Genomic DNA, 25,519 nt, shown 5'->3' with positions numbered 1-25,519 from the left:
GAGTCAAATCAAGCGCAAACCAGCAGGAGAAAAACTATTGGGTTGTCACTGCGCAATGCCTGAATGGTTTCAGTGAAGCGTGGCATTAGTGAAATTTTTCTGAGTAATTATCCTGTAAGGTTTGAGAAAGGGCCACGGCATTCTGGTTTTCATTTGATACAGCAACTGTAGACTAGGCTGATACATCACTGACATTTCATTTGTACAGTGACAGCATTCCAGTTTTTCTAAAACCAATTTGGCTCTTTACTAAAGACTTTGCTTGTGTAAAAAAAAAAAAAAAAAGTTTCACCTGTTTTACAAAAGTTTGAACTATGGTCCAGGGCTATGTGTTTGTCAATAGCGGGGGCATTTCTGTATCTTCCTGTTATTAGAGCTCTACACGTGATGTGCATTGTAGTTGCCTGGCATGCTTGTCAGGGGTAATCTTGAAGATACTTCTCGATGGATTGTTTCAGGAGCATGCCCTCACCTTGCACCCAAAAAGTATAGGGTAGATTTGCTGTGTTCTGGGAAAGGATTGGAGCAGACACAAACTCCTTTTTTACTTTGTTACATCCATGCAGGTGCAGGCTTACAAATTGCAGACAGCAGTTGTCAGAACATGCATACATGTTTCTTTAAAAATTCGTGTTCTTATCTTGTATAGTAGTTTGCTATGTTGAATTTATTGTCTCAATGAATTGGCAACTCAATTTTCATGCAAATGGATCGGTGCTGTTACCACTGCTGTTCGTTCTGCAGCAAAATACTGGGTTTTGTTTCTGGTGGTGTTTTGGGTGTGGGTTTTTGGGGGTTGGGGGTTTTTTTGTTGTTGTTGTGTTTTTCCTTCTTTTAAGTAAAAATTCAAAAGCCCTTTTAAATGTTTAATTGCACCCATTAATATAGCCAGTGTAGGAGTTTGGTGAATCTATGTTCAGGAACTGATTTATCTGGGCTATTACAATCATATGACAATACGCTAAGGGCCAGATATGGAGGTGGTGTGCAAACTGGCATATATGAGACTTCTTTATGTTCTTACATTGTATTAGCCTCCCACCAACTTCCTTACGCCTACTCATTTGGCATGTAAGGGATGCTAGGGCGGTGTAATTTACGTGGTAAGCTCCTCTAAGCATTAAGAACGTATAATTGAAATGTACCTTACCTTGTTTGAACTTGCTGCTTTTTTTTTGGTCTTACTCCATATTTGCACTGTGTTCAATACCATAGGCCATAGACCTTATTGCCGTGACTGGGCTTTTACACAAATATAAATAATTTCTTCAACTGGTGTCATAAACGTTGTGGAAAGCAGAGTTTCTTTTGGATTTAGCAATGGAGCAAAAACTCTTGTGTACTGGGAATACACGTACAGGAAGAGTTCAAGGGAAGAGGGCAAACTGGCATCGGTTCTAGACATTATCTGGAAAAATGGACTGCGGAAGGAGCAAGGACAGTTGGGATTTAGAGAGTGCTTCAGCCTGTATGGTGAGCGCCTGTATTCATCTAGATAACTCCAGCAGTAACCAGCAATAGGACACGAGGAAATGGAATGAAGCTGAGTCAGGGGAAGTTCAGATTGGATATTAGGAAAAGGTTCTTCACTGAAAGGGTGATTGGTCACTGGAACAGGCTCCCCAGGAAAGTGTTCGCGGCACCAAGCTTGTCAGAGTTCAAGGGGTGTCTGGATGACACTCTTAGTCATATTGTTTAGTTTTAGGTAGTCCTGTGAGGAGCAGGGGGTTGGACTCTGATCCTTATGGGTCCCTTCCAACTTGAGGTATTCTATGATTCTAACCCTTGCAATTTTTGTCATTGACAGAACTAATTTTAAATAAGCATAAGACTGTCATAAACTTGCCATTTAAGAAATGTTTTGGTCCCTGGTTTGCAAACTCATCACCCTTACAAATAGTCTAGGGTTGAGCTGACACCTGTTTAAATTATTCTGGTGCAAAAGAATGATAACACCAAGAAAACTGCAACATTGCCTTAAGAAAGTTAATCAATAATGTGACTTTTTGTTAACTGTGCTGGACAGAATGAGGAATATGCTACGTAAAAGGAAGAGTTGCATCAAGCTTTCTGAGGGATTACAGGAATATTTGGGGCGTTGAACTTGCTTGGAAAAAGACTGTATTTGAAAGAGATGAGCCTGATGCCCAGTAGCAAGTGTACAGGGCCTTACTCATAGCTTCTTAAGTAATCACACTGCTTTCTACTTCTCAAGAAAAAAGTATTGAGGAATAGAACAGTTCAGTTCAGTTTGAAGAGACCTACAACTATCTTGTAGTCCAACTGCATGACCACTTCAGGGCTGACCAAAAGTTAAAGCCCACTATTAAGGGCATTGTCCAAATGCCTTTTGAACACTGACAGCTGATAGGCATCGGGCATCAACGACCGTTTTTTTGGTTTGGTTTTTTGTTTTTTTTTTTTTTTTTTCCCCTTGCAAAAGGACTGTGAAAAATCAGTGGGCTGGTTTTGTGCATATGGAAATATCTAGAGTCATGCCTGTGTACAGGTGGAGGCGATGCAGATGCTGACACCTTGTTCTCTGGACATGGGCTGAGATCTTTGTATTGCGCTTCTCCGCTGGAAGAGTTCCTGACTGTAGCTTTTTGAAAGTGAGCTTTTGCTAAAATACAAAGACTGCCTAAGTAGAATAGGAAGATGCAACAGACTGGGACACAGTAGTTTTAGAGGCAGTAACCAAACAAAGAAGCTGTTGTACAAAGCCACATAAGCTGAGTGGTTGTTTCTCCTCTAATACCTCCTGAGAACTCACCCAAAATTTCTTGGGCAATTTAATTTGTATCAGACAAATGTCTTGAATCCATGGCACTAAATCCTGTACAGCTTGAAAGAACCTTAGAAAGTCACTGTGTCTGTATACATCTCTCTCTCTCAAACTGTGAAAGTACCAAGTGTTGAAAAGCTTATGTGCTGTATAATCTCACTGGCAATGAGTTTGCCAGATCAGCTATGGTACTAAGGCCTAGCGCAGCAGAGCCGACTCAGTCAAATACTCTTTCAATGAGAGCTACACATTGGCAACAAATGGTAAGGTCTCAGCTTTTCCATAAATTCTTTAACCTAACCTTTCCGCTTAATAATTAACTAATAAGGAGTAGCACCCCAACCCCACCACCACCCCCCGCCCCAGCCCCTTGAATTTCGTTCTCCCAAACACGACAAAGGCTTTTTTTGTTTTTCCTTTTGAAAGACTGTAGTGCATGGACAGTAATTAACTTGTCATTTCAATGTGGAGTAGGAAAAGAAGGATATTTAGTTCTTTCTGTATTACTGCCAGGTTGGGGTGGTCAAAAATGACAGATTAAGCTAGACCACTTATTCCTCCTAAGAAGCAAGAAATATGCAATGTTTCATTCTGGGCACAGGGAGCTTTAGTCTTTTCCATGCTATGGAAAGGAAAGTTGTCCAGTATGTGACAGCATCACTGACTTGGAAATTGTGCAAACTGACTTGAGATAGGCTTGGCAATTATTCTTCTGTAACCTATGCTGCTCTGGATTTTCCTCACCTACTGCCGTGCCGCCCCACCTTCTTTGTTGTGGAGCTCAGGAGGGGACAAACTGAAGTCCTCCAAACTAAGCAGCTTCCCCCCCACCCCTAAATGAAGTGAATTCTGCTAAATTAGAAAAGAAAAAAGAAGGTGACTTCATTTGAGCCACAACCCCCACCCCCCCCCCCCACCCGCCTTCAGAAGAGAATGCAGTTTCTGGGGTTTTCTTAAAATATTGGCAAGGCAACCCTTTTGTGTCAAGGGGCGACCAAGCTGTACAGCTATTGCAAGCCTGTACAGTTTGTTCTGAGGAGCTCTCTGCAGCCATGCCCACCGCCTTCCACTGAAACACAGCAGTGCAGGATGTGTGCCTTCATGGCCCTTCTGAAGGAAGAGGGGTCGTGTCTGATCTCTACTGGCGTAGTTTTTCCTTGACTGCTTTGTTTGTATAAGAGAAAGCTGTCTGCTGTTCTGTAGGAAGTGGACGATAGTTTGCGGAGGGCATGCACAGGACCCTCCGCAGACATAAAAACTTGGTAACTCATCAGGCTTCTCCCTCTCTGGGTTATTGAGCACAGATTAATGTTTGCTCCAGGATTTGTGTGGCCTTTGGGTGTTCTGAAGTGGCAGCCCCTGAGCGCAGAACAACTTTCACAGCGTGTCTGTTTGGTACAGATTTTGTATCTCCCCGCAAAAGAATCAAGTCATGATTGGAAAAGAAGCTGCCAGTTCCAGGTGGATCACTGAATGGCATTGTGGAGCCACTGAACCTAACTGAAAGATGTTTTAAAATTAAGATGAAAAAAGAAAAAGGAACACCCAGTATCACACAACTGAAACCCCATTCTTAAGAGAGAGAACAACATACTCTCAGTTGGTGGTTTGCACAGAATTTCACTCAACTGGAGCTAATGTTTACCTCGGAGAAAAGGATTATAAGGATAGTAAGAGAGGTTTCCAAGAAACGGAGGAATGGTCCTGATCTAAGCGAGGCAAATAATGAGGTCTGCTGGCAAATGAAACAGCGAGCCTAACATGCAGCTGTAAATGAGCAGAGAGATGAATATGCTGTCAGAAGCTGCGTCGTGGAAAGACTTCACAAAAGAGTTTAATGAATGCAAAACATCTTGCACCCAGAGAAGGTAGGAGGGAACAGCGCAGATTCATAGCAGTAGGTATTCATCACCAAAACTCACTCTTTTGAATGCTGTTGGGTTAAATTAGTACAAAGTAAATGAGTATCTTTACATTTCAACAACAATTTATGTGTAAGCTCACAGAGGAGAGGAGATTTGTGGTTTCTGTTTTGTCTAAAGCCCAAAGGATGCTGATAGATGAATGCACAGCAGGAATTGCTTTCGTTCTCTCCATTGTTGTTACCCTGGGAAGGAGTAGAGTGCCTTGTCCCACCATCCCAAGTGGACAAACTGTGCTAAATGGTGTAAGAGTTAATCCTTGTAAGTTCTGAGCAGGCAGTTTTATTTAATTGAACGTGGAATAAAGGCGAGTTTAATGTCTCAAACATGTTCACAGGGAAGAATCATCGTATATGATGGCCACGACTGCCTGCCGGCATTAATAATATAGCCCACTCTCCATGCCCAGGTGGAACAAAAAGTTGTCCTCGGTGACAAGGAATGGGGCTCTTAAATGCCCCCTTCATCTGCTCAGTGTTTGCAGAGCTCTCTAGCACTTGGGCGGTGGTTGGGACCGAGGCTGGCGAGAGCACAGGCTGTTGGGCTGTGTTCTCTCTCGTGGTCACTGAAGGGATGGCTGACACTGGGGCTTGAGCAAAGAAGGAAGCAAACAATTGTGGCTGGCCTGTCAGCCATAGCTGCAGCCAATTTAGCTGTCCCTGAGCACTAGAAGCTGGGTGAGCAGTAGTTGGTGTTACTGCGACTACTGCTGATGGAAGTGGCTCCTCCCAGCAACAGCCATCTCTTGCCCCACCTGTCTGCTCCCTTTGGCAGGCAGCAGACCTGCCTGCTCATGTTCTCTCACCAGCTGTGGCACCTGGCTGCACCTTCTCCTGTTCCTGCCCTTAATCCCTAGGGTTGCAAATCTTTGGTTTTTCACCTTTGCTGCTCAGAAGCATGAGGGATCTTTCCAGCGGTTGTGGCATCGGAGGCATGTAAATAAAAGGGATGCCATCAGCCTGTGCTTTTGAATGAGAACGTGATTGTTTTCTTCCAGAGCAACAGCAATGGTTTTAATCGATTCATTAAGAATGTGGCTTCTAAAACCAGTTTGTTCTCTCAACAGGCCGCAAATGGAGCGGTGGCTGCCGTATTGTGGATGAGACCCTCTGGCAGGAGAAGAGACAGAAACAGCCATCGGCCATCAGCACTGAGAAGTGGCGTGTGGCAAGGCTGGTTTGACATAGGCTCTGGAAGTCCCATATCTGGGGAGCCGAAAGGAAAAGCTCAGCACAGACAGGCGAGGGACATCTCGGTACCGAAATTGCCTCAACTCTGCCAGAAGGACTGCGGACAGAATGTATGTCAGATTAGGAACCTGCAGCATCTTCGGTAGAAGCCTGCAACAGTGTCTGGCATGGCAGCAAAAGAACACGTGTTGTTTGGGGCAAATAGGTGTATTTTGGGATGATTCCATTACTCAAAGCTGTCCGTGACATCAGGCTGACTCTCCCATCTGTGTTTAGTTTATCTGCATGAGCATTTTGACATGGGCAAAGGAGGAGGTGAAAAGGTGAACTTGGATCAAATAGCTGAGAGCAACAGTGCTGGTGCTTGACAAGTTTCATGCCCGCTTTTTTACCTAGTCTGGCAGAATTAGGCATGTATCTTGCGGTCAGTTTGGGAACAACGTGCTTACACAGGCCCCTGTCTTAGAAAGCAGTAAAGGGAAGAGTTTTGCCGTGACTGTTGATGTGCTGGTTGGGATGTGGTTTTGAGGAAGAACATTTGTGAGGATAGGTGAGGAACCCAGTCCCACTTTTAATTTAGACCAATACAAACCCTCTTCTGCCCTGTGAATGTCATTGTGCTGTGAGTGAATAACCCTTAGTGATGTAAATAGGTCCTTTACACTGCTCTTGGATTACATAAACACTGGCAAATGATACTTGACCCATATAACGGCCAAACTGACATAAAAAAATTGAAACCCACAGTTCAGGTGACAGGGAATCCATGGTGACAACAATGTTCAGTGGTCTCTTGCACCTGTCCTCGAGTGCTGCAAGATTACCCTGATTTCTTGCAATTTCTTGTTGGGCTTTATATGAACCTGTGCACTAGCTAAACCCCACCTGCTTCAGAGAGCGCTCTTTGGCATCTTTTTCAGATGTTGTTCTTGCACCACACCTACCATGTAAAGGAGAGCTAGTTTTCTACGGACAAATGGCGCAATACCTTCTATTCCTACTGCGACTAGTGATTTCTGTGGACGGAAGCCATCGTTCTGCTCCAATAAATTCTACAAGAGCTAAATACTAATATATACTAAGGATTCATGTGGTGTTACGGTAACCTCTGGAGATAGAATTAAGCATCCTTAATGCCCTGAGTTTCAAGTTTTTTAAAAACATACAGAGCAGACCGCACTACATGATGACCTCTTTCTTTGCAAGCCATGAGGAAATTTGGAACGTGAGCACAAAATACAGCGCTGTAAAACAAAAGTGCCAGAGCGCCTTACCCAGGGAAGGGAAGACTGAGCGCTACTGTTGATTAGAAAAGCGCAGCGTCATCTACGGCATCTGCTCTACGGGCCTGCCGAAAACCACCTAGAAATCTCCCTACCGCGACCCGCCTCCCCTGCGATTCCAGCGCCAACGCGGAGCAGGGCAGCTCGCGCCTGTCGGGGGCGAGCATCGCGACAGAAAGAGGGCGCTTCTCGCGAGGAGGCAGCGGGGCGGCGGCGGCAGGGAGCCCGGCCGGAGGACCCTCGAGCTCTCTCTTAGCCGGCGCCGCGCTGACCCCTGCCTCGGCCGGGAGGGCTCGTCCCGCAGGGCCGCACCGGCCCCGGTCCTGACGCCGGCCCCGACGCCGGCCCGGGGGGGCGGAGCACGCTCGCGCGTTCGCGCCAGCGCCGCCCCGGAGCCCGCTCGTGCGGCGGCGGCGGCGGCGCGGGGGGGCGGCCGCCGCGCGGATCGACGTCACCGGGGCTGGGGCGGCGTCACCGCGCACGGCGCAGTGCGGGGCCGGGCCGGGCCGGGCGCCGCTGGAGGTAAGGCCGGGCGGGCCGGGGCGGGGGTCGCTGGTGGTAAGGCCGGCCGGCCGGGCGGGCCGGGGCGGGGGTCGCTGCGCGCTGGCGGCTCCGGGCGCGCCTCCCGTTCGGGGCGGACGGTGGGCCCGGGCCCGGGGCGGTTGCGCAGCGCTAGGCGGCGCGGCTCGTTCTCGGCCCACAGGGGCGTACGGGAGGCCGCGGCCCTAGCGCCGGCTCGGGGTCGGCCTTTCCCTGCGATGCTGATGTCTGTGGTTCGTTCGGAGCCCTCGGTACCCGCCGCAGCGAAACCGGGACCGGGTTCTGGCGAAGAAGGAAAAAAACTCGTTTTCGGCGCAGAGGTGCCCCGGCGGAACGGTGACGGCCGATCCCTGCCCGCCACGCGTGTTGGCTGCGGGCGCCGGTTTGACTGTGCGGATTGCGGGCGGCAGAGGCGGCGTCGCCAGGGCCCTGCAGTTTGAGATGCGCAGTTGTTGGTATGACAAATGTCGGGTACCAGAAATCACAAATGACTGCTGACAGTGAAAGCTTAAGGGCCACGTCGTTGTTTTGCACGCTGAAGGAGAGGTTCCTGGCTTTGAAGCTCTTGCGATCGTAGGGTAGGTTCACCTGAGGACAGGCTTAAGTCTTTTGAAGATGCTCTCTGGTGAACAATTTGAAAGTTGAGGAAAGTGGGTGGTGAGGAGTATGGGCTCAGCTCACAGTTCTACGCAGGCTTTCTGCTGGACCAGTGACATGCTGTCAGTAACGGCCTTTAGTTCCAAGTGGTTGCAGATCACCTGTGCTTTTGAGCCACACAGAGGGGTTCTTTCCTTCTGTCACTAAAATGTTGCTGCTTACAACTCCCGATACGATTTGCTTGCAAGGCGCGTTACAGAGCAGGAAGATGAAGGAGGACCTAGGACGAAATTAAACTAATAGATTAATAGAGTGAGATCAACACCCTGGGTACAAATGGCAAGGTGTATCAGTGGTGAAGGGGAGTGCTAGCAGAGCTGTATTGTCACGTCTCTGTGAAAGGGTCGTTAGAGCATCCGTCGAGAATCTGACTAGGTTTTCTTTATTTTTTTTTCTGGTATCTGTCTCCTAATTTTTAAGAAATTGTCATCTTTAGGGCATTACTTTGATCTGAAGGCTGATAAAGGTACTCCTGCAAAGTAAGGACTTTCCTTATGAAGACATGGGTCATAAGAAGTTTTCAGTAATTTGTTAAAACAGCGTCAAGGGGAACACCGGTGCAGGTATCTTTACAAAGTCTCCATATGCTTCTCCTTCTGTTGGTCTATGTAGGTGACATTGTGTCTAATGAGCTTTCCCAAGAAAATGCAGCTTGCTGTTGGTGCCTTGTGAGATGGGGGTTGTCAAGGCGTGTAGTTACAATTATGAATTGTTTGTTCTTCTCTCTTAACATGGTATGCATCTTCGTCTGAAGAGGAGCCATCTTGAGGAAACCCGGGGTACAATGTTAGCAATGCCTCAGTAGATGTCTGTTCTTTCCCACCCTTCCTCCTCTCCCTCAGGCCCCAAATACAGTCAAGTTATGCCAACTGCAGTCTTCTGTGAGGTGCTTGGCGTTCAATTTTGCTTTGTGCAATGTCTCTGGATGTTTGCGTGAAGCTGGGGATCGTTCTGTCTAGGGCATCATCCCACCATGCTTAACAACCATTGCGTCAATGTGATGGTAAACGTGGGTTTGCGGAGTTCTGCTTTTGATAGTGGTTGGGGATATGCAGGGAAGAATGGTGCTGCGTAGACTAAAAGCTACAGGAAGAAAGACTGGTGCGTGAAATATGCCAGAGAAAGTAGCAGAATATGGGAGATTTGTGGGAGTTCTGTACAGCCAAAGGAGCAGAACAGGTGGGATTCTTTTCCTCAGGCAAATGTGAAAAAAAAAAAGTAAGATATTTCTTTTGCTTACTAGTGTGCAGCTGTGGGGGTTTTCCTGAAGAGGTGTGGGGTGATGTGGAGCCATCCTTGTGCAGCAGCAGCCTTTGGTCCGTGGGCAAGAAAGCATAAAGAAAAGGTCAGACTTCACTTACGAGCTGTTTCCATTTCTGGCAACAAGAGGCAAGAAATCACATGCGGTTCGTTAATTCAGCAGATCTGTCGACGTCTATCCTGAGATGCTATTTTGGAACCCATTTGGCTGTTTTACCCACCACAGTATGCGTGCTTTGGCTGCAGGAGCGATTCTGATGAGACCCAAGGAGGCTGTTCAGCCCTTTAATGGCATTCATCTCTGAGAGAGGAGTAGCAGTGCTGAGAGTGGCTTGTGGGGTATGTATCTTCTTCTCAGGAATTAGTTTGAAACTTCAATTCCTGCACTGAAAAATGATGTTGGCTTCTGGTTCCAAGTGTGTTTCTTGTCAGCTGACCTCATCCGAGTGTTCAGCTTGTGTGGTGTTCAGCTTGAAGTCTGAACTTCAAAAACACTTTCTTTGGGTGCTCCAGTAAAGTCTTATAGAAATAGAACCAGCAAGAAGCAGAGAATCAGACCCTGTCCTTGCAACAGAGCATCTCTGCTGAGTTCAGGTGTATAAATAGGAAGAAAACCAAACTCAGTCATTGCGAAAAAAGTTTTGCATTAAGTCTCGGCCTGAGCACAGGCAGCAGGAATGGTAGATCAGTACTGAAAGGTGATTTCACATTGCAGCAGGGGCCTGAATCTGCAGCCAAGCCACAGCTTTGCTTTATTGTAAACTTAGACTGAGGTCTCGATTCATCTTAATTTAGCTCAAGTGAATTGCAGATAAATGTAAAACTATTGCTGTTATGGGAACTCCTGGGAAGCGTGACATGTCTGACTGCTAATTGTTTTAAATATTTCAGTCTTAGCTGGCATAGAGTTAATTTTCTTTCTAGTAGCTGATATAGTGTTATGTCTTGGATTCAGTATGAGAAGAATGTGGATAACACACTGATGTTTTCAGTTGGTGCTAAGTAGTGTTTATATTAAATCAAAGGTTTCTCAGCTTCTCGTGCCCAGCAAGTGAGAAGGCTGGAGGGGCACAAGAAGTTGGGAGGGGACACAGCCAAGACAGCTGACCCAAAGTGGCCAAAGGGGTATTCCATACCATGTGACATCTTGCCCAGTATATAAGCTGGGGGGAGTTGGCCTGAGGGGAATCGCTGTTCGGGAACTAACTGGGCATCGGTCAGTGAGTGGTGAGCAATTGCATTGTGCATCACTTGTTTCGTATATTCCAATCCTTTCATTATTATTGTCGTTTTATTATTGTTGTTATTATTATTTTCTTCCTTTCTGTTCTGTTCGACTGTTCTTATTTCAATGCACAAGTTCTACCTTTTTCCCTCTGATTCTCTCCCCCATCCCGCTGGGTGGGGGGAGCGAGTGAGCAGCTGCGTGGTGCTTAGTTGCTGGCTAGGGTGAAACCATGACACAATCTTAATCCCCAATGATGGTAGGCAATGCCCAGGTAAGCAAGATAGCATCTCTGGTGTCTCATTTGTGCAAAGATAGAGGAGACGTGCCCGTAAGACGTATATGCCTCATGTCAAGAGATGGAGAGAAAAGGTTATAACTAATACAAAGGCTGCACTCAGTATGTGAAGTGTTTGAGAAATGGCTCAGACTTCAGGAAGTGAAATTAAGCAAAGTTTTCTTACTCAACCATTTTATTCTGAGCTATTTTTCTTCCAGACGCCTACCCGTGATGATTCCACCATCTGCAACAACCCCTGTCAGTGATGCTGCACTCTTGCCAAGTGTGGCTTCTCAGGAAATCTGGAGGTCACAAGTTCCAGGCTATTCTGGATCGGTCACACGGCACATAAGTCACAGGGCTAACAACTTCAAGAGACACCCAAAAAGGAGAAAACACATCCGCCCTTCACCACCACCACCACCAAATACTCCATGTCCTATTGATTTGATTGACTTTGGGGATCTCCAGCCTCAGAGGTCTTTCCTAGAACTCCTGTTTAATGGGTGCATTCTCTTTGGGCTTGAGTTCAGCTATGCCATGGAAACAGCCTATGTTACCCCTGTGCTGCTTCAAATGGGGCTTCCAGACCAACTGTATGGAATGGTGTGGTTCATCAGCCCTATATTAGGTAACTGTTCTTTACTCTATTTCTTCCCTCTTGTTTCTTCTGCTACATGGGGTTTATATGTTTTTATTTTCTCTACCGTAGCTGTTCATAATTACATTCTGTGTGCTCTCGAGGTTAAGAAGCCCTAGCCATAATTTTAGATAACTGAATGGAGAGTAACTCTTGCTATGTTTTGCCTGAAATGGGCCTGGTGTGATCAAAAGGTATGTTCTTTTTAACAGCTTCTCAACCTCTTACATCTTGTGCAAGGGTAAGCTTTGGTTATTCTGTTCCTATATATAAAAACTAGCAAAAGAGGATCAGTGTATCCATTTATGGCCCTATGAAAAAAAAGCATACAGAGACAGTTCCCAAGGGTGTGTGAAAAAAGCAGAGTGGGATTGCCTTCTCCTGTTTAACTTTCTGAAACAAATGAGGTGTTCTAATGATGAAAGACTGTCGACCACTACTGTTGTGGGCATTGGTTTACTTGCCTTAGCAAGGAGGCAGGGCTGGGGGCATATCCCTTACTATGGGAAGAACCATAGGATGGGCTATTACCACTTGGAAACTTTTGTTCTGCCTGTTCTTGTACTCGTGGGATGTGCTTCAGAAGAAGAGAGTAGGTAGGCCCCTACTCACAGGCTGGCCCAGGGTAATACAGGCACCTTTCCAACTTGCATGCTTACTTCCTGCTATCTTCCAAGCTAATTTGCAGGGGATCTCCCATCTAAGATGAGGTAAATGAACTAGCTTGTAAGGAACAGAGTCCTTTAGAACATATAACTGTTGTACTTTTACTCTCCACCTGATGTCACATTCTGCAGTATTAATGATGCAGAGTGAACCGCCATGACAGTAAGCAGCGGCACATTATGTTATTCAGTCCCCAACCTGGGAAATGCCAGGCAGTACACTGTTTGTGCACCTGGGTGACTAGTACCAACTGGGGATATCGCTATGCTATGGTGTCCTGCCTTTAGCTGCCTTTTAAGCTACCTATTTTAACTCCCCTGTGAAACAGGCTTGTAGAAAAATGCTACTTATTGGTGATTCCTTTTTTTCTAGGGTTTTTGCTGCAGCCTTTGCTGGGGGCCTGGAGTGACAGATGCACATCAAGATTCGGGAGGAGAAGACCTTTCATTCTGGTCTTGGCAGTAGGTGTGTCTTTTAGAAACTATGGGGATAACACTTGTAAAGTAGAAACACTGCACATCTCTCTTCTGTGATATCCCCTGTGGCACTAGGCTGAACAAAATGCCTCAGAAGTGTTGGGTATTGTGGGTCTGAAGAAGGTGGTGAGTGGCGCCGAGGTGATGCTTTGGCAGCCGGAGATCCACACATAAAAGCTTCTCTTGCCAGAGTCTGAAGAGATGGTGTTTTGAGGGTCAAGAATGTTTTTCTTTGGTCAACAAAACAACTCCAGACATTTGTAAGCTTGAACAGTGGAAAGGGATTATGTATATCCTGTAAGCCACGTTCATTCCCCAGACTGTGGTGGTCTGAACAAAAGCAATAGTGATGGCCGCAAGGCTGTGCAGTTAGTACAGTGCTTTTGGATCATGGAGTGATGCAGGTTTTTTTGCTTACAAGCAGTTGATTGATTGATTTTGATTTGGTTTTATTCCCAGGAGCGTTGCTTGGGCTCTCGCTTATGCTGAATGGCAAAGATATAGGGACTGCCTTGTCTGACACTGCAAATAACCACAAATGGGGAATCATTCTTACGGTCTGTGGTGTTGTCCTCATGGACTTCAGTGCAGATTCAGCAGACAATCCCAGTCATGCCTACATGATGGATGTATGCAGTCCAGTGGATCAAGACAGGGGCCTCAACATCCACGCTTTGTTAGCAGGTATGCTTTCTTGGTGCTTCCTGGGTGACGTGACCCCTAAGTAAACAAGCCCTGCTGTGAGAAAGCCAAGTGTAAATCGCTGGTCTTTTCCTGTATAAGCATAATAACCAAATACCTGGAGAGTAGCACTAATTAACTTTGAAAACAAACTTTTGCTTTCTGTAAAAGGCTTTTGTAACTACCAAAAGTCAAACAAGATGCAGTCCAGGGTTGTTCATCTGAAGGTCCCTTACGTCACTTATGACACCTATGGAAACAAAATTATCCCTTGAGGGAGGAGGTTTGGCTTCCTGCAGGTGTGGAAAATGCCTTTTTTTTAGTCGCCCTGCTGGAGGGGAAAGTGCATACTGGGTGCTATGATCCCTCATTGCTGTCATCTTCAATTGCCATACTGCCCTAGTCTAGTTTTCCTCTCCATCAGGAGACTCTTTCACAGTCTTGAATGCGTTCATAAGAAAGAAAGGACAGTGTTGTAAGGCTTTCACCACGTGAATGGAGTGAGAGAGGTATCCGGTGCCCTCAGACCTTCTGTGTTCATTTGGTAGTAATGCAGTGGCAGTTTTGTATGCTGTCAACGTGTTGCTGAGTAATGATCTTGCTACGCTTCCGAAGTGATTCGGTCTGTCTTGGACGCAGTTATATCTGTGTTCCTCTAACTGAGTGAGGAAAATGGATTTTCACTTACTTTCAGGAAGACAGTCTTAGCTGACTGATTGCAGAGCCTTGCCACGAGGCTGGTGGACACTTCTCTTTTACGGACTGAAATAGCTGAAGGTAAAGTGGTTTGTTCTTGGCAGAGAAAGAACTACCATTTTTAATTTTTTGTATCATCACTTTTACAGCACTGACCTTCTCTCTCTTTCTGTACTGTGTTTGTACATCCAGACTGTCCTTGTGGCGCGGATAACCGTTTATTACTGCATTTGAATTGAAGAGGGGTTGAGTAGTAGAACAGAAGTAACACGTTGGATTCTACTCACAAATCATTAGACAAATGGTGCTGTTACTGACTTCCAGGATTGGCTAGGGAAGATAATCTCAGCTCTGTTTTTCCACCAGGTCTTGGAGGTGGCTTTGGTTATGTTGTTGGAGGAATACACTGGGATAAAACCAGTTTTGGAAAAGCTGTGGGAGGGCAACTTCGCGTCATCTATGTCTTCACCTCAGTTATACTGACTGTCACTACTGTGCTGACTCTAATTAGCATTCCAGAAAGACCCTTAAAGTCCTTTAGCAGGAAGAAAAAGGTGATGAAGAGTCCAAGTCTTCCTCTCCCTCCTTCTCCACCTTTCTTCTTTGAGGAGGGTGTAAATGAAAACTTTGCTTCTCATAACTCAGCTCACTTATATGCAAGTTTTACGAGTCCAGTTTCCCCCCTCAGCCCACTTACGCCCAAATATGGCAGTTTTGTCAGCAGAGATAATTCCTTGACGGGAATTAATGAGTTTGCATCATCATTTGGGACTTCAAATATTGACAGCGTGCTTATAGACTGTTTTACAGGCGGGCACAACAGCTACTTGGCACTTCCAGCTAGCTTGCCCAGGCAGCCTGTCAGCGTCAGCTTTCCTCGGGTGCCTGATGGCTGTTACCAAGGAGAAAATGGAGTTCTGGAGCAAGGGGAGAGCAGCATAACGCCGGGGCCTGATGGCGAGGTGCTAAGAGTGGGCTCACTGGATGCGACAAAGCCACGGTCGTCAGGGATCCTGAAAAGACCTCAGACCTTGGCCATTCCGGATATCGTAACAGGACACTGTCCAGAAAATAGCAGAAGAAGAAATGTAACCTTCAGCCAACAGGTAAGAGCAGAACATCAATGATATGACCACGTAAACCTGAGCATTCATTTAATCTCTTCATATATTTTTAAATGTGTGGTGCACAAATTCATTATTAAAGAATGCTCACGATAGTTTGCTCATAAAAGTCATTATGGGAACAGCATACCTGCTATGACTTTATTGGTAAAATAGTGGGTAGGATGTGAATTATGACTGGCAGTCTGTCAACTGTCTTTGTTAAGATGGCAGAAATGGGAGCGTTCCGCTCTCAGCGGGCCACATGTGAAAGTTAGGTCAGTATTTTTAGCCCTGCTTCACCACCCAGGGACCTACCACGTGAGAGCAGAAAAAAGACACATTTTTATTGAGCCTGTATCTTCCCTTTCCACAGAAATACCCGCAAGATAGGGCCAGGGATAGGATTCTCCCATGAGCTTCTCCTTATGGCAGTCATTACATCTGGTTCCATCAGGGAGGTGAGGTTTCCCTTACCCAGGGATAAGACTCTGATCTCACCTCCCACTGTTGATGATAACTTGGAATGTCTGAGACCTCTGTATGCTGGCCCATTTTTTTATGATCCGGGATGAGGTAAACTGTCGTGTTGTTTTTTGGTTTGGTTTTTTTTGGGTGGTGGTGGTAGTAGTGGTGGTTTTTTTGTTTGTTTGCTTTGTTTTGTTTTGTTTATTTGTTGCTGTTGCTGTACTTGGACCCAGTTTGTGAGAGGAGACTTCATCAGGGCCAGAATTTTACATGCTGTGCACATAGAGATTGAGCATCAAGGTTAGCAGGCAGTGAGAATGTGTTTCAATTTAAACTGGCCTCTTCTTCCTCGATGTCTCTAAAACTTCAGGAACCAAATCCACCTGAATGTGGGTACAGCTCCTATTAAATGCAGTGGAATTTATGCCTTCCCTATGCTAGCATCTGGATGTGGTTGCCAAATACCCTAGAAAAGTGAAGAGTACTGTTTCAAGTATACTGAAAGCTGCAGCGCAGTGCTGCCATTTAACACTTGTTCAAAGGCTGAATTTACAGCTTAGCTAAATACACTGTTCTTCATCTCCAAGTTAACATACTGCAGCAGCAGAGTTTAACTTTCAGGTGGTCAGATAGGGGTGTAATACTGCATAGGTTTGCTCAAAGAATGTTTTACTGTCTTTGTTGACCTGGGAGTTCTTATGGTGCAGGTTGCTAATATCTTGCTGAATGGTGTTAAGTATGAGAGCGAGCTGAATGGATCAGGTGACACCTCTGAGCAACCACTCTCCGTGAAACTTCTTTGTTCGACCATCTGCCAGATGCCCAAGGCTCTTCGGAACCTCTGCATCAACCACTTCCTAGGTATTCAGAAAGTGCCGTCTTGCTTTCAGTGTAAAGTCAAGTCTACCTCGGGTGAATGTTTTTAAGTATTTTATCTATTGCTGCAATAGCTGCTAACTAAAGGGACATGATTTGTTCCATGTACACTCACCAATAAGGTACTTTCTGGTATTTAGTTTCTTAGAACACTGAGAAAGGGAAAAAAACCCAAAACCCAACAAAACAGTAAAGCCTACATTCCTTGAGAGGGAATAACAATGGCCTAAATCATCACATCTGTTAAATGGATATTTACAACAGAATGACAAACTCCACTGATCGAAGAACTTGAAACTATTGACCTTCTTTTTTTTTTTTTTTTTTTTTAGTGATCTGAAATTGGCATTATTGAGCAGAAAGATGAGATTAGTTGTATTTCCCTGCTCACACCTGAGACCGGCGTTCACTTTCCTCCCTTTAACAGCTTGTGTATAGGGGGTCCCAGAACAGGTGCGGAACATGACACTGCAGGAGTGCCCATAACCACTGCACTGTTACCTTTAAGCTTACCAGTGCGTGACTGATGGTTAGGAAGGGCTTGCAAGCAATCCAGTTTACACAAAATTGGTCAGAAGGTAACAGGTAGTTAATACTCATTGGCTGTGAAAGGAATTAAGAGATTGCCTGCATCAGTGGCCCTGACGTTGGTTTGTGAGTAGGAGTTTTTAACTGTGTTGGAGGCGCTCTAGAGACTGCAACCATGACATAAGAAGCACTCCTTCCAGTTCTGTGTGGGAGGACAACAGCAACCTGAAATGACGATGTCATGAGACACTCTGTGAAACTGAGCGTTGTGTCCTGTCAAAACCTGAAGGCAGCTCAGACTGCTGTAATCTATTTTTCTGTCTTGCTAAACCAGTATTCTGTGGCCTGTAGTCAGCCTCTAGGATTCCACTTAGGCATTCAAAGGGTAACTCTTGGTCTTTAAAATCCTGAACGTCTTTGGCAAACATGGTAGCATAATGCACAGGGAACAGCAGTCTCAGATAAATGTGGCTGAACATTATGCAATACCGATGTTGCACAACCTGTCTTCGGTTGCAATTTGCAATATAGCTAATACCATCCCCTAAGCTGACAAGGGGAAACAGATACTCTGCAATCCTAATGGGCTACTTCTGGCTTCTTTCAGGATGGCTTTCGTTTGAGGGGATGTTACTCTTCTATACCGACTTCATGGGAGAAGTAGTGTTTCAAGGGAATCCGAAAGCGCCTCACAACTCAGATGAGTATCAGAAGTACAACGCTGGGGTCACCATGGGCTGCTGGGGAATGTGCATCTATGCATTCAGTGCTGCTTTCTATTCAGGTACTTAGTACAGCCATCTTAACCACTGCTGTGAGAAAGATGCACCCGTTCTTTAAGCGGTGTTTCTGCAACAAGTAGTCCACCATTTATGTTGCACGTAGCCTACCACATGGCAGGAGTGCTGAAGCAGAGTGTTCTTTTTCACCGTATTATCTCTGCTAGTTAGCTTGGCCTGCACTGACAGCAGATGAGGTCAGCAGTCTGGTGAAAACAGATCTCTGTTAGTATATAGTTCCTTTCACAAGTGGCATTTTCAATGTACGTTGAATCCAGAAATACACGCAGCCACCGTAGGCACAGTTCTGGCGCAGCAGCCCTTAGTGCCTGTGTGCCCTCAGCAGAAGGCCCCGGTATCGTGCACCACGCCAGCACCTTGTGTGTCATGCGTCCGCCCTCCCCCTGCCACCCCCTCCAACCCCCCCCCCCCCCCCCCCCCAATTCCCATTTACCCCTCTGGGACAGGGGCACTGCCAGCCTTCAGCTCTGCCGCGTCCTCCACATGTAGGGCAGCAAGGCTGCATTGTGGCAGTGGAGTTTGGAAGGGGGGTCCTTGGCATTCACGTGTGAGCCACCAGTTAGTCAAAGGTGTAACGGTTGCCGCTGAGATGTGGCTGCCTAAAAGCTGGGCTGTGGGGCCTGAAAGTGCACCCCGTGGGTTGAATGATGGGCTAGCGTCGGGGAGGGCCACGGTTCACCCCGAATGCCATGCCATTGTCTTGCAGCTGCACTGGAGAAGCTGGAGGAGCGGTTCAGCACACGGACACTGTACTTTGTGGCCTATTTGGCCTTCGGGCTGGGCACGGGGCTGGCCACGCTCTCCAGAAACGTCTACATAGTGCTGTCACTCTGCGCTACCTACGGCATCCTCTTTGCCACGCTCTGCACGCTGCCCTACTCCCTGCTCTGCGACTACTACCAGAGCTGCGAGGTGAGCCCCAGGCTGGGGAGGGGAGAGGGGCTTCCGCTGCGCCCCCTTACGCTGTGTCCCCTACAGTTCGTAGGCTCGCAGGCGGAGGGCACGCGGCGTGGGATGGGCGTTGACATCTCCCTGCTGAGCTGCCAGTACTTCCTGGCACAGATCCTCGTGGCCCTGGCCATGGGGCCGCTGACGGCGGCTGTGGGCAGCGCCAGCGGCGCCATGTACTTCGCCAGCCTGGTATCCTTCCTGGGCTGTCTCTTCTCTTCCCTCTGCGTCACCTATGAGTCGCCGCTCGCCGAGGAGCTGCCACCCGCCGAGGAGCAGCGCCCGCTCTTGCCCCGCGCGCGGAACGAATAAATGGGAGAAGCCGCCACAGCCTCCGCTGCCTCATTGCGTCGCCCTTGGCCTCCCCATCATGGCACGGTGGGCTTGTCCCACCCCGGGACGGCAGCAGTGGGCCTGGCAAACGGCGAGAAGGTCTGCACTGGCTTCGCCGAGCTTTCCCCTGCCCGCTGGAGCTGAGGGGCGAGTTGGTGGCACCTGGCACCGCCCATCCTTTCCCTGAGGCGGCAAAGGCCCGTCTGTGCCCCTAGGGCCACGGCAACGGGAAGCGGTGGTGCCAGCGCGGGGCCATTCCCTCCAGCTGCCCCGCGGTGCCGTCGGTCATTCCCGGCGGGACGAGTGGCATTGTCTGGCCTGAGGCAGGGGACCCGGAAGCCTGGCGCCCGGGCAGGGCGAGCACCATCTCTCGGGCGGCAGCGAGCTGCGGGGCTGCACATGCCGCTGCAGGCACTGCCGCTGCCGGAGCGCTGCGGCTGCAGTGCTCCGCCGGCTTCGTGGGCGGAAGGTGCCATCTCGCAGCCCGGTGGAGCAGCCCGGCCCTCAGTTGCCGAGGGCAGTGGTGGCTCCCGCGAGGCCTCAGGGAGTAGCGGGGCCAACCTGCGGGTCCCGGTCTCTGCCCGTGGTAGGCCTGGCTCTGGATGGGTGCTTTTCAAAACTTGGGAAAGGCAGAGAGTGACTGGTTTTGCTCAGGTGGCTTAACTACTCCGTCAAGTGCCACAGCCAGGCTCCTGGGTGCGTAGAGCTCCCGCCAGCAGAACTGCTCCAAGAAGCCACTGTGGGGTGAAACCACAGCGGCCTGGCTTGCAAACCCTGCTCTGTAGGTTCTGGCTGTGGTCCACGGTGGTGGTTGCCAATATGTGCATATTTGCTTCCACGTTAGACTTTTAACTAAGACTACAAGGGCTTGTGATGACTTAGCAGGAGGACAGGCAGTTGTCCATAAGCCACCTTTGGGGAGAAGGGTCTTTTTGCGTCAACTTCCTTTGGGTAGAAGCTTACTCTCAAAGTTGAGAATGTAAGAAAAATCGTTTGTGTGAAAGCCTGTAGCACATCATCCTTGTTTTTCATTCAATTATACCTTGTGACATTTTAAAATCTGCATGGGATCAGTGATTAAGTACTTTTAGTCAGCTACAGCTGCATCTTCCATCTCTCACTGAAACTAGTAAAAAAGGGCTTTGGGTTTCATTATCTGTGAGAATTCTTAATTATTCTGATTTTAGAAGGTGGCAAGTGTGAGGTCTCATATAAGTTCCAGTTAAGCCCGGGAGTCTTTTAAGTCTTGAGAGCAAAGACGAAAACAGAAATAAAACTTTCTAGGATCCCTGTCAGCCTGCCTCTGTATTTGGGTAGACAGACAAGGTTTACCAAGGCTGATAGGGCATTTTGGTGTTTATGTGTGCTGTGCATGGCATCCCTCTGGAGGTTATTTTTGCTCACCTTGTCTTTGGGTGCAGAAGAAGGGTTTTCTCTGGAGTGCCACGCCTTTTAAATGAGTTGTACTTGACTGTTCACCTAAGTTTGTTCTGGTGCTTGATCTGTGATGCCAAGATGAAATAACTTGTGCAATCTTTAGCTGTTGTGGCTTACTATACCCCAATGCTGAAAGCATAATGCACAGCTTATAAGAACCCCTTGTTTTTAGCATCCGTCCCTGAGTATTACTTTTTTTTATTTGAGAAGCAAGTTTCATGCTACTCGCTATTTACTTAAATGGAGGAACGCTGAAGTTAAGCACTCAGAGGTAAAGGACTGTCAGATTGGTGAGTCTGTTCATTTTTCTTTGTTTGGGCTTACGTAGTGCCATATCTGCAGGAGTATCTGTGACATGCTGTTTCCTGGATTATGGGACAGCTGTCTCCAAGAATGTTCAGGATCAAGCTGGAACAGAATAGCCTGAGAAACTGCACATTTGGCACTTCGATTTCTGACAATCTAAAGACTTGACTTTGGAGAATTTTTCTTTTCTTGTTGGTCTGCTGTGTAACCTTAATTTCTCTTCCTTATTGACCTTAAACTAAAAAATTATTTTTCTTTTTTTTGTTTGTTTGTTTTTTTTTTTGGTTTGGTCCCACTAGCTAATGCGGTACTAGTTCTTAAAATGTTTTCTCCTCTTAAGTTTTGTAGCATTATTGCACTAAATGGATCATGAGCACTTTACTTTCCTAGGTAGCTGGAGTTGCAGATCATTTTGTTGCAAGTGAGGATCTTAAAAAGATTCACAGAATTGATGAAATCAATGTATTTGATGGTAATGTTTGTCTCTGCTTCCCTATGTAAATAACCTGATGAAATACATTTATGTAGTTATAAAACTACTGCTATTGCCTGTATGCATTGCCCAATAGAATATGTATCACATTTTCTATTTTACAGGATATGGACTTTGTTTTGCATATGTACTTATGTAGTGTTTACATACATAGTACTTTTAAGTCAACATCAATGTATGTCAATTTGGGGCTTTGAGTAATACTGGTGGTGTCTGGAAAAAACCCAGAGCCTGCCACCATCATGCAGAGTTGGAAGTCGCATCAAATCCATAGAAACTAACTTAAAGAAGAGGCACTGCTTACTTGCTTATTCTCTTCCTTTGTCATACATTTTGTGTTTTACAGAAATTACTGTATGTGGTCACTGTTGAACTGTGAGCTGCAAAGTGATGTTTACCTTTTGGAATCCAAACCCTTCAAATATTGTAAATCTGCAAGCTGCTGTTTAGAAGTAAGATGCATGAGTTTAGGCAGGAAAGTGATTTTACACCGTGCTGTAGTTGAATCTCTTCAGCAGTGCCTAAAGGTTCATTTTGATTAAGTCCTTATCATTAAAGGTTGCTTGATGGCAATTATTTGTGGATGTTCGTAAATGTATTTATAACAGAGGTACATAAGTAGGGAAAATGGGGAGGGGGACGGAGAAAGCACCTAATCAATTGTCTCACGTTTGTAATTAAGCTAGCTGTAACCATTTCAGCGTGTGTGCCTGCAGTTCACTTGACCTCTGCCATGTCTCTCAAAAAAGACAACCTAATGAGTTTGGAACGTTTGCTGTATCCTTGAATGAAGAAAATAAGTCTTCTCAAGAATCAAATAAAATTGCATGACTGTATATATATATATAAAAAAAAAAAAAAGAAAAGCTATATTGGGAGCTGCTTGAAAAGAGTCTAGACAATTTATTTTCTACTGACAAGTAGTTAGTCATCTGGTACTCTACAGGAGATGCACTTTATTTTATTAAAAAAAGAATTTGTCTTCAGGTGAAAGGTGGCTTTCTTACTGTATGTTCTCCTGCCTTCAGATCGGATGACAGCCTTAGCAAGACTTTTAGATGCCATTACCATACCACCACCCAATGGATTGCATTAAGTACAATAAACATCTTGAGAATTCTATGACTACTGGAGCTGAAATGCCAAGGGAGATCTCCAGCATCTGTTTAATTTATCTAAATTGACATTTTCCATACCTCTGGTTGTTAAGACATAACGATTCATTTGGCTGCAGCAACTTTCCATTGCTGTTCCTCTGCCCCAGGCTGCCACTTCTGTAAGCAGGGTGAGTGGAAGGGGAAGGTGCTAGTGAAAGTGGGCCTGCATTTAGGGTGGCAAATTGCAGGCTGCAACACCCAAGACAACAGGAAAAGCTGTAGGGCAGCAGCGCTGGGACAGACTAGTAGTCTTTTACTAGAATCCTTAGATTCCTTGGTATTGCTGTCCATGCTGTCGCCTAACGGGTTTGAAAGTTCTGGGAAGACAGCGTTCTACACTGTACAAGGAGTTCTTCATGTTAAAAGCCTTGCCAACGTGCGCTCTCTCTCTTGTATATCCTGTGCAGAAATGGTAAATGCATGGAATAATGAGAATTTTTGGCATGTGCAGCTTGCTGCCTAAAACTCCCTCCCACAGTGCTAGCCAAGGAGTTTTACTTTAGATCTCAAAGGCAACAGCATAGTCCAATACCCAAATAGCACTAATAGTTAACAGTAAGTAAAGGGGAGACTGCTTCATCAGCTTGCCTGGTGTATGGAACACAGAAGTATTCCAGGAGCAGGAAGAAAGCAGGCAATGAAGTAATGTTAATCAGATGAATTCAAATGTGAAATACGCACAGAGTAGCAGTCTGCAGACTGAGGAGCAGTCTACAACGGGGATGGTGCAGTATTTGGCTGCATATATAAGCTGTATGTAAGCTTTTTTTGTTTGTTTTGTTTTTGCTTTTTCTAGGATCCAGCAATAGCTTTCTCGAACAAAGGATAACAAATTTTGTTGCAATAGCCAACAGAACGGCCAGCAGAGGAAATCACAGCATCAGAGCAGAAATGAAGATTTTGGGTTGTGTGAGTACGGTGCTAACCAAGCTTACGAGAGCTACTTAAACAATGAGGAATTTAACCGTACTGCTATCAAATGCTATGAGGAATTACTATGCTAGAGATTCAAGCTTCCCTTGTGGCTTTCTTCAAGCCTAACTTTTGCTGTGCGTCAGCCTGGTGATACTCTGCTTCTGGCTTATGCTCACTCCTTGTATGCAGCTGTTTTGTTTAGCCCACACAACTTTCAGGGGAAATAGGGGAAGGTGACAATATAGCTGAATGAGTTTAATAGCTGCTTCCTGCCAAGAAAAGGAAAATTCTTTCTCCTTTTGCCCTAGCCCTTGCTCTAGAGAAAGTATGTAGTGCAGCATCTACAGCAACACATACACCCTTGAACTTGGATCCCTGTACCGTTACGTTCCCACGTACAGCCCCCTTAAGCAACAGGTCATCGTGGCTCTGAAGAAAAGTATCAACTAATCTCTTGAAAGGCAGGTTCAGCCGACAGCCAAAGCTGCATTCAGTGGTCATAGCTAACTGCTACTGGTTTTCTCTAGCAAACTCCAGAGGCCTCAGCCATACCCTTTTTCCAGCACTGCACTCTCGCCATTTGCAAGACACTGGAATTGCTCTGTAATTCGTTCACAGCCTTCACCCACTGAGAGCATCAGAGCAGCTGCTTGAGAATTACGCTTTATAAGCTTAGTATGCCTTTTTTTTTTTTTTTTTAAAGTTGGGGCTGTCCTCTACTGATGCACAGTACTCTGCATCTGCGCAGAAAAATCCACTGTTTCTACGGCAGGCTGGGTTTACTGTGGCCTAGAGGCTATGCATTGTTGCACAAACTGTTCTTCTGATCCACGTGCAGCAATTTAGGAACCCTGAGTTACTTACTTGTTTGGTCCACAAAAAGAAACAGGCCCACCGCTTGCACAGACAAGGAAGGAGTTAGGTGAGGAGAAACACACAGTTTTCTGTAAGTCTCTGATCAGTTGCATGTTGTTTCTCAGTGTAGCAGGTGCCTTAGCAGGGGACTTGAGACAATAGGGGGGGGAGGACGGGGCCAAGAGAAAAGCTGAGAGGAGCCACTGCGGAAAGCACTACCTCAGCACAGCCAGACTCTCCTCTTATTACTTCATTCATTTACCTGGTGTTCTTACTATGTCTTGCAACAGCGTCTGATGCTAATAGCCACTCACCCTATTGCATTACAGAGCACCCCTGTAGCACTTCCGTATTCAAAAGGATGTGAAAGCACCTGCTTTACTGCCTCATGGATGATTATGGGATGCTTTATTTAATAACAAAGTAGTTTGGGGTTTTTTTTTAATAGGCAAAAAAGCCAGGCCTCCACAAAACTGTCTCAAAAGAAACCTTACAGACTACGTTCTTGTGTTCGAAGCAGAAAACTCCAGAAAGGGAGAGCTGCCTGGTACCTTTAGATTACGATTGGAAGAACAGTGCAGATGCAAACCTTTACCTTTTGAAGCAAGGAACTCTAGAGTAAGCTAGAGAGGAACTTCCTAGAAACCCTGTACCAGAGTACAGCCACCATTTTTATATAAAATGTGACTCTGTACATATCAAATACATGGAAGAAGGCGGGACAACTAGAAAAGCAACACCACCTTTCACAGCCTCATCCGCTTCAACGAATCGGTTTTTAATCATCTGATCTTTCACCTGTAAGCAGAAATAAAACCGCCCATGCTCAGTATTGTGATTCTGTTAAAAGCAAGCCAGCCCCTTTCTTAGAGTGTTTTGTCTATTCTTCCTCTATTGGGGAGGTTACACTACAAGCCTTACTGGGATGTAAAAATGAAAACTTGTCTTTGCCTGACCTTTGTAGAGTTGTGTTAAGAGTTGTGCCAAAGGAAATCCCCA

The 25,519-nt window shown here is 46.2% G+C and overlaps 1 protein-coding gene across 13 annotated transcripts; it reads left to right on the top strand.

Annotated features, from left to right (window-relative positions):
- Positions 1–7,630: 7,630 nt before the first annotated feature.
- SLC45A1 (solute carrier family 45 member 1) lies at positions 7,631–25,349 on the top strand. 13 transcript variants are annotated; one of them, XR_007506309.1, is made up of 10 exons: positions 8,182–9,976; positions 11,361–11,773; positions 12,821–12,913; positions 13,384–13,608; positions 14,668–15,407; positions 16,580–16,733; positions 17,884–18,060; positions 18,783–18,988; positions 23,547–23,659; positions 24,969–25,349. XR_007506309.1 is itself a non-coding variant. In XM_049802404.1 (9 exons), exons 3-9 carry the CDS (start codon positions 11,374–11,376, stop codon positions 19,334–19,336), a joined length of 2,343 nt encoding a protein of 780 aa, XP_049658361.1. In that variant the 5' UTR covers positions 7,631–7,702; positions 9,621–9,976; positions 11,361–11,373; the 3' UTR covers positions 19,337–21,697. The 13 variants fall into 13 exon arrangements, 12 of the variants coding, with proteins under 12 accessions (XP_049658361.1, XP_049658430.1, XP_049658406.1 ...); XM_049802404.1 differs by lacking the exons at positions 23,547–23,659; positions 24,969–25,349 and adding an exon at positions 7,631–7,702 and having other exon boundaries at positions 9,621–9,976; positions 18,783–21,697; XM_049802473.1 differs by lacking the exons at positions 8,182–9,976; positions 23,547–23,659; positions 24,969–25,349 and adding exons at positions 7,684–7,702; positions 19,055–21,697.
- Positions 25,350–25,519: the final 170 nt, after the last annotated feature.

The sequence above is a fragment of the Accipiter gentilis genome, chromosome 1 (genome assembly GCF_929443795.1).
Source record: "Accipiter gentilis chromosome 1, bAccGen1.1, whole genome shotgun sequence".
Lineage (NCBI taxonomy): Eukaryota > Metazoa > Chordata > Aves > Accipitriformes > Accipitridae > Astur > Astur gentilis.
Note: the sequence above shows the minus strand (reverse complement) of the source record. Positions and strands in the feature narration are given on the sequence as shown.

Excerpts from the sequence above, each read along its gene's own strand:
- SLC45A1 (XM_049802404.1), top strand. The coding sequence starts at position 11,374 with ATGATTCCACCATCTGCAACAACCCCTGTCAGTGATGCTGCACTCTTG. Across the intron at positions 12,914-13,383 it reads CATTCTGGTCTTGGCAGTAG|GAGCGTTGCTTGGGCTCTCG; the intron begins GTGTGTCTTTTA and ends TTTTATTCCCAG. Across the intron at positions 13,609-14,667 it reads CATCCACGCTTTGTTAGCAG|GTCTTGGAGGTGGCTTTGGT; the intron begins GTATGCTTTCTT and ends TTTTTCCACCAG.